Below are 13995 nucleotides of genomic sequence, written 5' to 3'. Positions count from 1 at the left end.
GCCTAAAAATTTGCATCCATTTCAATAAAATAAAATAAAATCCAAGGCAATAATCAAAAGGGCACTTTTTTCATTATCATAAAAAATCCTATATTAAAAAAATATAAAAAGAAACTTTTTGATTTTTTAAAAAATATATTTTACTTAGCTATACTAGTATAATATTGAATTTTTATATCCATCATTTTCCATTAAAATGAAGATGCTCCTGTCTCAAATTTCATTCCATTAGGAATCTAATTTCTATAGTGATTTATTTATCAGGGAAAAATTTAGGGTTAGTGCTAATCAATTAATAGGTTAGACCAACTTTCTAAACATATCCTCAATAGCAATATAAAAAATGGAAAGGTTTAAACTTGAAACAAGTTTTTTTTAAAAGTTTTTTTTTCCTAAAAAGGTGTATGTATACTAGCAAATATTCTCTGTATTCTATTTTTATGGAAAGTAAAAAAATAAAATAAAAGGTATGTCTCTTTTGGAGAGGAGTAATGAAACTTATAAATATAATGATTTTACAAAGAAAAGATAAAAGATTTGAAAGTTTTAGTAAAAACTCTTTTAATATTAGTTTAAATTACTTTAAAATTAATTAAAGTTAAAATAGTTTTAATCGCAATTAAAATTATTTCAATATTGATTAAAATTATTCTAATTTGATTAAAATTATTTTAACTAACTTCTTCAATTTATTTAAAATTACTTCAATTTAATTAAAACAATTTTAACTTAATTAAAATATTAAATATAATCAAAACTACTCAACATTGTAATAAAAATTACTTTATATTAGCTCAAGAAAATAATATAGTGGTAGAATGCTTTCTTAATTAAGAATCGGAGTCCTATGAGAAATATTATGAGGATGGATTGATTACCTTCAGAATTAATTACGTGTAATTTACATGTCCAGTCAACTAAAAAATTACTCTATTTTGCAACCATATAAAAAAATTAAAAGAAACTTTATGAAGGGCATTCTTTTGTTTTTTTTTAAATATAAAGTATCTTTTGATGATAATAAAAATCAATTTTAATTTTTATCTAAAATTCAAAATTATATAAATGGGAGGTCTAGATTTGAAAATGTTGCTCCTTTTTATCGTGAACATGTGACGTGGCGCCCAGTCACGTTTGCTCATCGTCTCGCTCGACCTTTTCGGCCGTCCATCGAATACTCGCCCCCCTCCCTCGCTCGCCACGTGGTTGGATAATATTTAGCGATCCACTTTGCGAAAATAAATAACTAAATAAAAGTAAATTTTGGGCGACAGAACGAATACCGCTTTTGTGAAACAAAACGACAACTCTACCTCGAGCGTTCGCGATCGCCGAGGGTTCGAAGTTTTCTTCAGGCAAATCTTCTCTCTATCTTCTCTTTTCGCAGTCATGATTATTTTCGCAATTGAGTCGGTGAAATTTCATGTTCATTTCGAGATGTTTTGTTCATAATCCTGAAAATTTTCAGTTTTTTTTTTTCTTATAGTTTGAAGATTGGTTTGTTTGGGGCCTTTTCCTTGGGATCGGGGCTTTCGATTGACGAGATAGCCGGAGAGGCGTCTCCAGTAAGGGAGCCGGCGATTGGTGGAAGAGCAGGATTAGGGATCAAGCATGGCGTGCAAGGGGTTCTGGGAATGTCTGTTGAAACTTTTCAATTTTGTTTTGACGGTCACCGGCTTGGCGATGGTGGGATATGGGGTTTACTTGCTGGTGCAGTGGAATAAAATCGCTTCTGGTGGCAGCAGCGATGATCCAGCTCCTCCGACGAGCAACGATCTGGAAGTTTTGAAGCTTGGGCGACCTATGCTTGTCGCCTTGTTCTCTTCGTCCAGTTTTCTTGACAATTTACCGAAAGCTTGGTATGTTCTTCATCTGATTCGTTTTTCAAATTTGATTCAAATTTTGTGTTGATTTATCTTATGAGTTTTTCGATTTTTTTTTTCTGAGAACATCCTGACTATGATGGGAAAAGGAATCAAGTTATTATGTTAATTTTTGAGATGGTTTATATTATTGATATTGATTTCTAAAGAAATTTTACTGGCAATTCTTCAACCTGATGAATTATTCTTTTATTGATACTTGTGTTCTGAATTCCCTGAGGCAAATCGTTGGCAGTTTGTCTACTTTTTGCTCAGATCTGCTAAAATTGAAGACGATCAAGATACTTTTAGGGCGTTGAAAATTTTTTCCCTCCTTTTTAGCATATCTCTTTGAAGTTTATGTAACTGATTTTACATTTGAACTCTTTTTTTTTCATTTCCTTTATTTTGAAATCTTAATGTCAGCTCTCTACCTGTCCAAATGTAATAATTCTGCATGCTGAACTTAATGAAAAAGAGAGTTTTGTATAATGCTGCATGTTGCCAGAATACTTATGTTGATCATCCAGCAATCTACAATATAGTGCCAGAAGTATGTATTGTTTTCTTTGTTGGCTGTAAACACAAGCAGACACCAGTACTGGTAACATCTTAATCACTATGTGCATATAATTGCTATCTTTTTAATGTTAGTATTTCAAGTTGGAGAGAAACAATGTTGTGAGGATGACTTTAGATGTGAACTTGTCTTTGTTCATTGACATTTACAATATATGTCCAATCGAGAGTAGTCAGTATGTTTCACCTAATGGCACCAATAGACATATTAGTATTGTCAAATATTGTATGATAGAAAATAACAGAACAAATCTACAGAGACCTATGTGGAAACCCTTTGAAAGCTATATGGTAAAAGGTATTATCTTATTATCAAAAGGATGGATGATGTACATCAGAAGCCATACTCTAATGTAAGGAGTTAGAAGAACCTTGATTGGTATCAATCCAGGGGACAACTAAACCAAGTATACAGTCTCATGTGTGTAGTACTTGATTCACCATAATTGAAAAAGGTTTTATCTTGCATTTCCTAAGAAGAGTCAGGCAAACTGCTCCAACAGAAGTCCTTATCAGCCCTGTGGAAGTCTTCTCTGAATTAAGTTTAATAAACAAATATAATTTAATAAATAAACTAATGTGTTCAAGCTCAAATTGGATCACTAAGCAAACAAAGACCACTGATGGTTCTTGGATAGCTTTAACATACTTCCTTGTCAGCCTTCTAGAACTTTTTTCTACATTAAATATGATAAATACCCAAATGTGCTCAGTCAATAACCAAGCCTACCAACGGTTCTTGAGTCGTTCAACCGGTCTGGCTAAAATACATAAGCAGTTTAGTTCTGAAAGGAAAAACACAAGACATTTGTGAATATAGAAAACAAGAAGATCTACCTTGATTTGAGTGTTCACAAAGGTTTGCAATTAAGTTTGAGCAGTTTTTGACCAAACTATTGGACCATTTTATCATCAAACCACCTGTACTTGCATAAGATGAAACCTGTATTCAACTTAAAGCTTTTCTATCCGGAGCTCCTTTTACACTCTTAAGGTGGTGCATTGACATGGTTTTTAACAACATTGTGCTGTACAGTAAACATTGAAAGATTAATTAGCTGGCAGGATAGTTTTCTGTGCTGTAATACTAGCCTTTGTTTTAATCATTTGTAAAAGCACGGAAAGCCAGATGAAAAATGCTTATTGTTTCATATCCTGCAGTCATATTCCTACTCATGGATCATCATATATCTTTAATCTCTACAGGATATATCGGGTATTCTCCAGTTGTGCCTCATAGTGCTATTCATCTAGAACCATAATTATTGTATTTGTTGTCTGTGATGTTAGATTTGTCTTGTTTCTGGACTTTGATTCATGTACTGTCTTTCTGGAAGAGTGAGAATTTGGGTTTCTTCGGTTGTTCCTTGCTGTGGTTTCAGATGTGTTACCTAAGTAACATATTGTATCTTAAATCATTTTTATTTTGTGTACCTGTTTTTCCTGCTTATCATTGACAAAATATCATGTATTGCAGGTTTATTTATTTGTTTATAGGTGTTGGGGCTATCATGCTTATTATATCATGCTTTGGCTGTATAGGAGCAGTTTCAAGGAATGGTTGCTGCTTGTCTTGTGTATCCTCACATCACAGAAATCTATTTCTCTATCTTTACTTTGTTCTTGTGTGCATTATATCCAAACTTTTAAGAGCTTGTGTGGGCGCTACACAATTGTCATTATTAAAATTATTTTGTTCCGACAATCATTATTAACATTAGTTGTATTGAGAATAAATATATATATACAACAAAGGTCATTAATCAACACGTGCAATTTACAGTTGGAAAAAAATATTTATCAATCATCCCATACAAAATATGTGAAATATATAATCAATATTAGTCAACAATGTGTATTTTAAGTCAATTTGGTTCGGTCTAAATATGCTTAAATCAATTAAATAGGATTTTTTTTTTTCAATTGCATATTTGAACTGCATATGCCATATGAAACCATACAGAACTGATCTGCTGCATGCCCCTCCATGCACGGTAGTGTCTGCGCTACGCTGTCGTGCATGGAGGGGCGTGCAGCAGAACAGCCCTCTGCAACCATATGTGGATGCTATTCGGCCACCTTACAAATTTGCCTAGTGACTACTCTTTTAAGATCATGATTCAACCCGTTGAATTTCTTGCTACATATGAGGGTATTATTTATATTATATCCACCCATTAGGCGTAGTCCACCAGGCATTTCAAACTTTTGTAGATCAACTTGAAACATATGAGAAACAAAATAAGTGAATTATTTGGAGTTTCTTTTCTTGGAAAGTTACTGGAATTTCACTGGCATGACATTATCTTCAATAGCTTATCTTCCCTACTTGGTACTTATTCTTCAGTTTCAATCTTATTGGTTCATCAAAGGCTATTCTTTTACATACATCGTCATTGTCCAGAAAGTTAATATGCTCTGGCTCTAGATTTTGTGTAATCTATAGAATTGTGTGTGTGATTTTTTTAATTTTTTTTTTAAGCTCCCAGTTATGCCAATAAGATTTTGCCTTTAGGGTTTAGGGGTTGAGTTATAGTATTAAGTGCAAAAAAAAAAAAAAAAACCAAAAAGTTTTTTTTTGGTGCTCATAGGGTGTGCAAGGTAAGGTGTGCAAGATAACATCTCTCTCTCTCTCTCTCTCTCTCTCTATATATATATATATATATATATATATATATATATATTATTTTTTTTTTTTTTCAGAGTCATGCTTCATGTTAAATTGTCATTAACATGAGCAAGGATTGGATGAATTATAGAAGCATCAGTTGCAGTCCATTTGTTGGACTAAACTGCAATTATTTGCTCACACACAACAATTATTTACTCACACACACATATAATGAATAATTTTGAAGATTAACTTATTGAGAGAAAATGATTGGCTATCAGATTACTTTCTTGTAAATGATCAAGTGGATGATTCTTTATGTTTTTAAATAAAATCAATGAGGGTTCTGGCTAAAGGTAGGTTATGACCAAATTAAATTATCCTGCTCCTCTGCCTGTGCTTGAAAGATATCCCCAGTTATGCTCTAGTAATACTGAAGTTTGTGTAGAGATGGGTTTGTATTGCTGGCAAAAACGCATGAAATGGATTAATCTTATTCAACATGTGCATCCATACAAACACAAAAAGGAATATTCTTTCATGATAAACTATGTGGCAAATTTACTTCCTATTCTGAAACTCATTTTTAAGTCGGAGGGAATGCTTTCCTTAATACAAATTAGTATGCTTTCTTAGTATTTTTGTTGATTGTAGCTGAGTTGGCTGCTGCAGCTTTCATATTCTTCGACCATAGCTGGAAGGATGTGAGCTTCTCCTTAACATCTCTATCCTCTTGTGTCTTTGTCCTTGTGGTAAATTCTGACATTAGACACTCTGCAGCTTATTCCTGATGATAAAACTGGGAACTTTGACATTATATATGATTTTCTGGATGATAATTGGAAAATAGCTAGGTGGGTTGCTCTTGGAGCTGTCATATTAGAGGTAGGTCTGGTTTGTTGGACTTTTTAATAACATTTTGCTCTTTGTATCAATCTTTTATTCTTATTTCTTCTCTTACATTTATGAATGTTATTGATAACTTGCAATTTCTAATTCATATGTTCTACACTTTGACTACTGTACAGTTTCCATATTCTAGAAATCCATTTGAAATTGCATGTTGGTCAACTCACAAGTTTACTCAATCAAGAAAAAACTATTACGTTAGACAGAGTGAGGCAATATAACATTTTAATTCTTGACAGTAGATATGGCTTTTTAGGTGCTCCTGTCTTAAGATTTTTCCACAATATCTTACAAAAAAAATTGCCCTATTTGTTGGTAGTCATTCTCCTTTTGGAGATAAGAGGGTGGGGACTCAGATTGGAAGTCTACATGGTTTTGGAACAAACAACCTGATGATCATATTGGGTTTTTGGGTGGAATTTTAAAATGCAGACCTATGCAAAAATATATGAAGATTTGAACTTATTTTTGACACGGTTTTATGAAGACATCTGTTGTGATCATACATGCTTATAGTGCTAATTTTCTGTTTCTGCATTCATCATAATTAAAATTTCCATTAAGTCAGATAAGTCAAGTATTTGGGATGTCTATGCATTTTTATTTGTGCTAACGAATCTTCTTTTTATTCTGGGCCAATTATGAAGAATAATACCAGATGGAAAAATTTCCCCATGCAAGAGATAGTAGTTCTTTTTTTATGAATTAGGCTTTATTTGGATAATAATGTTTGTTTCATGTTGCCATGCCATCACAGAAACTTATTTAATTAAACTCTAGCCCACTGGTCCATAGTAGTCATTAAATTTTTTTTTTTGGCTTTTAGTCTGTTTGCATCTGAATGTTATTTCTGATAAACTTTGTACTATTATGATCTGTACTTTTCATGAATAATATGAGTATCACCTGCAGGGCTTGGCATTTTTGTTAGCTCTTATAGTGAGAGCTGCAAACAGACCTGTGGAGTACGATAGTGACGATGAATATATTGCTGCAAGATCTTCAGTCCGACAGCCGTTAGTGAATCGGCAAGGAGCTTCAGCAACCGGAGCACCTGTGCTTGGCAATCTCGACCATCGTCCTAGCAGAAATGATGCTTGGAGCCAAAGAATGAGAGAAAAAGTAAAGTCTTTACTGTGCAACCATGTCAATATCTTATTAGCTACTTGTCGCTAATGTTCTCCTAAACTTTGTTTTCCTTTTATTTGCTTGTGATAGTACGGTCTTGATACCTCTGAGTTCACATACAATCCCTCAGATCCAACCAGATACCAGCAAGCTACTGCATCCCAGACGGAAGAAAATGGCCGCTGCACCATTCTTTAACCATGTATCCTTATTTCGGGAGAAGTTTTTATGTGTGCACAGTTTGCCAGTAACTTCTTTTGTGAAGTTTTCGAGGGTTTCCCTGTTTCCTTTCATTAAATGTGTACCTCAAGTTTATCACCTGGTTTCCCTGTATCGGTTCCCTCTGACATAAAACCACATCGTACTTCTATGTGATTCTGTGCGCATGTTCTTACTAGCGAGCATTTCTACTACTAAATCAAATATGAGAGGAGAGCTTAGCTTCTGCCCTTCAGTGATGCTCGTTTGCTTCTGAAGCTTGTATTTTAGTACATTAACCATTAGTTTTTATCCCCTTTTCAGTTGCAATAATGTGTTTGTTTCATCGACTAATCCTTTTGTGGTTGATCTTGATTTTCAGTTGCATTAAATTATCATAGTGCTCATTCAAATGTAGGTATGTGGTTATGCATACGGTGAGATTGAATTAATTCTTGTTCCAAGTAGTTCTTGTAAAGGTTCATCAAATTACAACCTTGACTTCAAAGATTTGATAAGATAACATTATTTATTGTTCTCGTAAATCAGTCTGTTAGCATTGATCTCGCCTATGTTGCATCTAGATGTGTTTAATTGGCCTTGTAAGTCTTATTAGGAGCGAAGAGTTGTATTTGTAAGTCCGATGTTATCCTTCGATCTGCCTCTCACGGGTCTAACACTATTAAGTTTTGATCGGAACATCTAGCTGGCCTTCTTAAAACTAAAAGAGCTAAAAAAAAAAAAAAATACCTCCATCCGATCAAAGAACATAACAAAACAAAAGACTCATTTTTAAAATTTTAGTAATTTAACTCCATCGAGTAGAATGTGTCCTACTGAACTAGACCTTTCGCAGGCCGACTCATTTATCATCACTTTAACCCCTATTTAGTATATTTTTTTTCTTCGTTTATCTATTATAAAATAATGGGTAATCATGCTCACGGTCGGAAAGTCGTGGGCAGCCTCACTTTCCTTTTCTTTTTCTCTAGAGATTTGTTTTCAGCTTGGATTTCTCTCCTTCCATCCATATCTCCAAGTATAAATCTCTCAAATGAAAACATTAGTGGGGAAATGTAGAATAAACAAACTATTGGTGATCGATATGGATGACTTATTCCTTATCTCAATTCAATTTTATTCCTTCACATGATATTCCTATTAAATGCACATCACATGGAGACATGTACTTCTATTTCCATTTTGATTAATTTTAAACCAAAACAAATTGAATATGATAATTGAGATTTATTTTAAATAATTAGTTTTCCCTGGTATTTGCGATGGAGGTATGATGAAGTTAGTTTCAGCGGTGTCTTTATTACATTATGAGTATATTTATTTTATTATTTTTAATATAAGATGTATCACCAACTAATTTTTCAAAAGTTATTGTTGCCATGCAAATTGGATTCGAAGCAACCAAATAATTTTGATTTGCTTTCGATGTAATTTATATGTCAATTTGATTAGGTTTACATCGTCATTAAAAACTCTGATAAAATTTCGAACGAATGAATAAAATTTGTGCCTAATTATGGTTTTATACTGATTTAGATTGAGACAAAATTAAGCTAAATAGAATCTTTTGATTTAGTTTAGTTTGAAATGAACTTTGTTTATGTTATTTGCAATTACAAGTGCCCAAACCATATGTAAGAGGTAATAAATTTTATTTATTTATTTATTTGTTTTCGTTTCTTCTTCCCCTTAACATCAAAGACTTGCAAATCATATGTAAGAATCCACGCATGCCATTTGAAAAAATGGCAAAATGACAAAAAGAGTTGACAAAGTGTTAAAAAAAGCAAAATCAAAGTAAAGGCTTGCAAATTGGAAAATTAGTGTATATTATAATAAGTACTAAAGTAATATTAAAATAAAAATATTTTCAGGATGCAACATCGAAATAGAGTGTGATTTTAATATTTTTAAAATAGGGAGGTGAAGATTGAAAAAAAAAATGGCTAAAATTTTGTGGGACGGGAGTCGTCGGCGTTGACTTGGGAGCAGGAGAAGAGCACACTCTGCATAGGGCGGTCGTCGGCGGATGGCGACCTGGGAACCGCCTCCCATCTGCTGCCGCCGCCGCCGCCGCCCTCGTCGAGTTCGCACAGGAAGAAGAATTTCATGAAGAGGGGGTTGTACAAGTAGGCGAAGCGCTCCGACAAGAGAAACCCCAACGAGCGCATCCCGCAGCCGCCTTCGTCCACCAGGGCAGCCACCATCTCCGGCGGCATCTGAGCCACCTGCTCCGCCTCCACCTCCAGCGTCTCCTGATCCACCGCCCAGAGCCGCACCGCCTGCGGCCGCCAATCCAGCCTCCCGCCGCCATCGTCGCTAACCGTCGCTAGTAGTAGTCTCCCGCACGCGAACGCGACGGACACGTATCTGACTGTGGGGTCGGGGATTTGGAGTCGGCTCGTCGGGCCCCACCGCTTGGCCTCGGGATCGAACCAGCTGGCGCTGAAGGGCGGCTGTTTCTCCACCGCGTAGAGCCGCCGCTCAGATGCGGCGGCGGAGATCGCCGGCGACCACTGGAATGCGGCCGGCATCGGGTCCGACAGCGCCCACCCGCCGCTGCCGCCTTCCCACACCTCGACGGAGGCAGGGTCGTCCTCGAGGAGCTCGCTTGCGCCGCCCGCCACCACGAGGCGCCTCCCCACGAGGGCCACCACAGGGTCCGTTCGCCAGCTGCGCAGAGGCTCCAGCTCGCGCCACGTGGTGCCGAAGAGGTCGGCAGCGAGGGCCATCCTGGTGGAAGAGAGCGCGTAGATTCCGGCGCCGCCGGTGCTACCGCCGCCCGCGGAGCAGGGGAAGTTGGACACATGGACCGCCGAGCCATCTCGGCCGGCGAAAGGACCACCGAACGGCAGCGCGACCGAGCGCCAGTTGCGGGAGATAGGGTTAAAGGCGTGGACGACTGGTTTTCTTCCTCCGTGGACGCGGAGCACGAGCCACGGCGCACCGCGACGGGGAGACTGGCGGGCGGCGGCGAGGACCGCCGCCCGCCACTGCTTCGAGACGCAGGAGGCGGGCAGGAGATCCAGCGCGGAGACGCGGGCGACGACGGCGTCGAGGACGTCGCCATGGAGCACCCGGTCGGTGTTCTCTTCGATTCCTTGCTCTTCCTCCGCGCCATGCCATGCCGTCTTCGGATCCATCTCTGACCGACGACTGCTCCTTCACGACCGCAACCGCAAGAGCACCGTCGAATTTATAGAAGAGAAACCAAAACACGATCAAGAAAAGATAAAAATCAGCTCATTCAACTTTCTCCCCACCGCGACGATTCATTCGACCCTGCCACTACTGCGCTCAAGGGGCCAGTGGGGCCCACCCGGGGGCCAGTGGGGCCCACCCCTGTGTGAGGGGTGAGGGCAGTGCCAAAACACGCACAGCGACGATTCTTCGGCACTCACGAGATATACACGACTATGGAGGCCATTAAATTAAAGATGGTAGAAATTGACCCCTAAACTACGGCATTTTTGGGCCGGTGTTGGTTTTTGAATTATACTTTTCTTTAATAAAATATATGAGAAATTATTCCGCGACAGTTCCACCGGGCGTCCTGATCGCTCAGCCTGCCCACGCGACATAAATAATAATTGATCCATTTGAGGTTCGATGAGACGTCCAATTTGTTTTTATGTTAATTAAATATATTAAATATGTCTTTGTTTAGTAGATTGATAAAGATCGCAACAACCAATACCATTTGAGGAGTAAATGAGTAAATTCATCATTATCTATCGATCGAGGAACTTAGGTGATTTCTCAATCATTAGATCAATTGCATTGCTCAAGTCAAGTAAAGTAAAGGATGTGGATTAGATGATTTTGATATGTGCAATAGTGGAATAGGACCCCTCTAAAGTCTCGTATTTAGAGTTCATATGAATTAGTGGAGCAATACATAATGGAGGTAGAAATTATTAGGTATACAATCAAAATTTTATATTAAAAATACATAAAAAAATCATAAATTTATAAGACAAAAGATATTTCTATGAGACTTTTTTAATAGAGTCAAAAAATAAATCTAAGAATATTTAAGTTCAAAGTGAACAATATCATATCATTGTAGAGATTGTTGGTACTAGGAGCACATCTTTTTAACCCAGAATTTTAATGTATGATTAAAGTTAAAGTTAAATTTGTTGTGATATAATAAGTTGATGTCAAGTGTGCAAGTGCAGATTACTTGACTGACAAAGTTGAGTGAAGCTAGGTAGAGACAAAGTCCTAGTGAGTGAAGCTAGACAACTGAAGTCTTGGTTGAGAACCAAGAAAGTAAGTCCAAGTGGTGAATGCTTGGTAGACAAATTTCTAGTTGGAGGCTAGGTGAATCAAATCCAATTGGTGAAGGCTTGATAAACAAAAGTCATAGTTGAATGCTAGGTGATTCAAGTCCAGGTGGAGTCAGATGGAAGCTGAAGACTTGGAAAATAAGTTCAAGTGTAAGCAGTTGGATCGCAAGTTGTGGCTTGACAACTCAATCTAGATGAGTCATCTAGAGGTTGAGCGTCTAGACCCAACTTAAGTGCGAGTAACATTAAATTATGTATCCTACTCATTATGTGTAACCACTATAGGGAAGCACTCGGACGCTAAGTATCTATACCCAATGTAAGTACGAGTAGTTTTAAATTTTGTATCCTATTCATTACGAGTAACAAGTATAGGAAAACATGTTAGATGGTTCCAGGCTACTAGAGAGATTCCACGGCGATTGACTGGTGATAACTCTCGATGAAGGAATTTCGGAGGGTCCAGACGACCTGAGGAAACATGCAACCCGAACAGCTCCAGGTGATCGGGAGATGGCGTTATCAACAATTCGAGCGGGTCATGTCAAGATTAGATTTAACCCTTGTCCAGTCAATCAAAGAGTTTCTAGTCGATCGGAGAGCTTTGTTAACATCTCACGGATAAACATTGTAGCTACATCATCACTAATATTTATAACTGCTACGTGTGTTTATACTTTTGGTTTAACTAATCAACTGCTTGCATGCTTAACTGCTAGCTAAATCCTTTGGATGCTTATATTGCCTTGTCTTATTTGATTAAATTAGTTTAAGTAATATTTATTTTTGCTGTGATACTCTATTGATCCAAGTGTTTTTATTTACTATATGCTCTTTAAGATTCATAACATTATTCATCCCCCTCTAGCGTCGAGTTCAATCTTACAATTTGGTATCAAAGCGGATTGAGCTAATAATATGTTAGGAAAGCCTGATTAATTGCATGTCTAGGCTGGGTAAGGAGTACCCTACTTGGTGCATATAATAAAGTGGAACTAAAAGAAGCTAACTCACCTCACTCTAAATCAGTTAAACCAAGGCATTGTATTAAAGTTAATTTAACTCCAAATTCTTAAGTTAGCCTTATCTTAGGAAGTGGTTATTGTTCTGATACTCAATAAGACCTCTGTGTCTTGCCATAACCTAGAAGATAATTTTAGAAACTCTTGCTCAATTAGTCTAAAGCAAAACCTGAATCTAACATAGGATGAACTTTGTACTTTGAGTCAGGAATAAACAATAAAATTGATTTATAATCTAAGCCTAGCCCAAACCCAAATCCAAACCTAATTACAACAATACTAAACTCAAATGAAACTCATATCCTGTCCTAGACCTTAATACAACTCGAATAAATTTATTTGTGAGAAATGTCTTTGTAGGAATGATTCAACACAAGACTCCCTCATTTCTTCAATGGTGACAATTTTATTTATTTGGAAGGAGAGAATGAAATACTATCTTATGAATGACATTGAGAACTATCTTGCAATCAAGATGGGCTTTGACCTGTCTATAAATCCAGATGACACCCTAGTTGGCTATGACAATTAGATAAGTGAAAATAAAAGAAAGACTCAAGCCAATGCTAGAGCCACAACTACATTGTAGTGTGGGCTAACTCAGGATCAACTGAGTAAAGTTGGACAATTCAGTAATGCTAAGTAGCTTTGGAAAAATTAATTGAATTGTACGAATGTTCAGCTGACTCATGAATTGCTAAGAAAGACTTACTAATAAGTTAGCTCCAAAGCATTCAAATGGAAAAAATAAATCGGTTAGTCAGCTACACATCCACTTCAAAGATATCCTAAATGGTATCCATGCAATAGGAGAACAAGTAAAAAATCATGACTTGATCAGGCATACACTTAAAGCATTTCCAAGGACCATCTTATGAGCGCCAATGGTTGATGCTTATAAAGTATCCAAGGACTTGTCTATTATTAAGTTAGATGAATTATTTTGTGATTTTGAACTTCATGAACAAATTAATCTTGGTCAGAAAGAGAAGGGTATAGCCCTGATTGTAGGAAAATTTAAGTCTAAATCCAAACCCAAGGAAAAAACCGAGTCAGAATTAGAGTCTGAATTAACATCTGATGAAGACAGTTGCTCTTCAAAAGTTGCACACTTGGTTAAAAGGATGATTTGACAAAAAAAGTTCACTCAGAGATTTGTGAAAAAGAAAATTCCCAATAAAAATCAAGCAAATATTCGGCACTTCTAATGCAAGAAGAAATGACACTTCATAACCAACTACCTTTTATTAGAAGAAAAAGAGAATAAACCTGAAAAGAAAAAGAAGAAGAAGAAAGTCCTAAAAGTAACTTAGGATTAGCCATCATTAGAATCTGAATTAGACTCAGAACAAGTCAACCTACTGGCACTAATG

At 36.7% G+C, this 13995-nt stretch overlaps 2 protein-coding genes across 2 annotated transcripts; one reads left to right on the top strand and one right to left on the bottom strand.

The window, feature by feature from the left end:
* The first annotated feature begins 1486 nt into the window (after positions 1-1486).
* Positions 1487-7641, top strand: LOC122052259 (tobamovirus multiplication protein 2A-like). The gene is made up of 6 exons (XM_042613703.1): positions 1487-1859; positions 3919-4018; positions 5676-5756; positions 5833-5937; positions 6874-7083; positions 7180-7641. Exons 1-6 carry the CDS (start codon positions 1612-1614, stop codon positions 7285-7287), a joined length of 852 nt encoding a protein of 283 aa, XP_042469637.1. The 5' UTR covers positions 1487-1611; the 3' UTR covers positions 7288-7641.
* Positions 7642-9254: 1613 nt separating this feature from the next.
* On the bottom strand, positions 9255-10451 carry LOC122050569 (F-box/kelch-repeat protein At1g23390-like). The gene has a single exon (XM_042611465.1). It carries the CDS (start codon positions 10449-10451, stop codon positions 9255-9257), a length of 1197 nt encoding a protein of 398 aa, XP_042467399.1.
* Positions 10452-13995: the final 3544 nt, after the last annotated feature.

Source organism: Zingiber officinale, chromosome 3A (assembly GCF_018446385.1).
Source record: "Zingiber officinale cultivar Zhangliang chromosome 3A, Zo_v1.1, whole genome shotgun sequence".
NCBI lineage: Eukaryota > Viridiplantae > Streptophyta > Magnoliopsida > Zingiberales > Zingiberaceae > Zingiber > Zingiber officinale.
The sequence above is the reverse complement of the archived record's forward strand: the minus strand, read 5'-3'. Positions and strand labels throughout refer to the sequence as shown.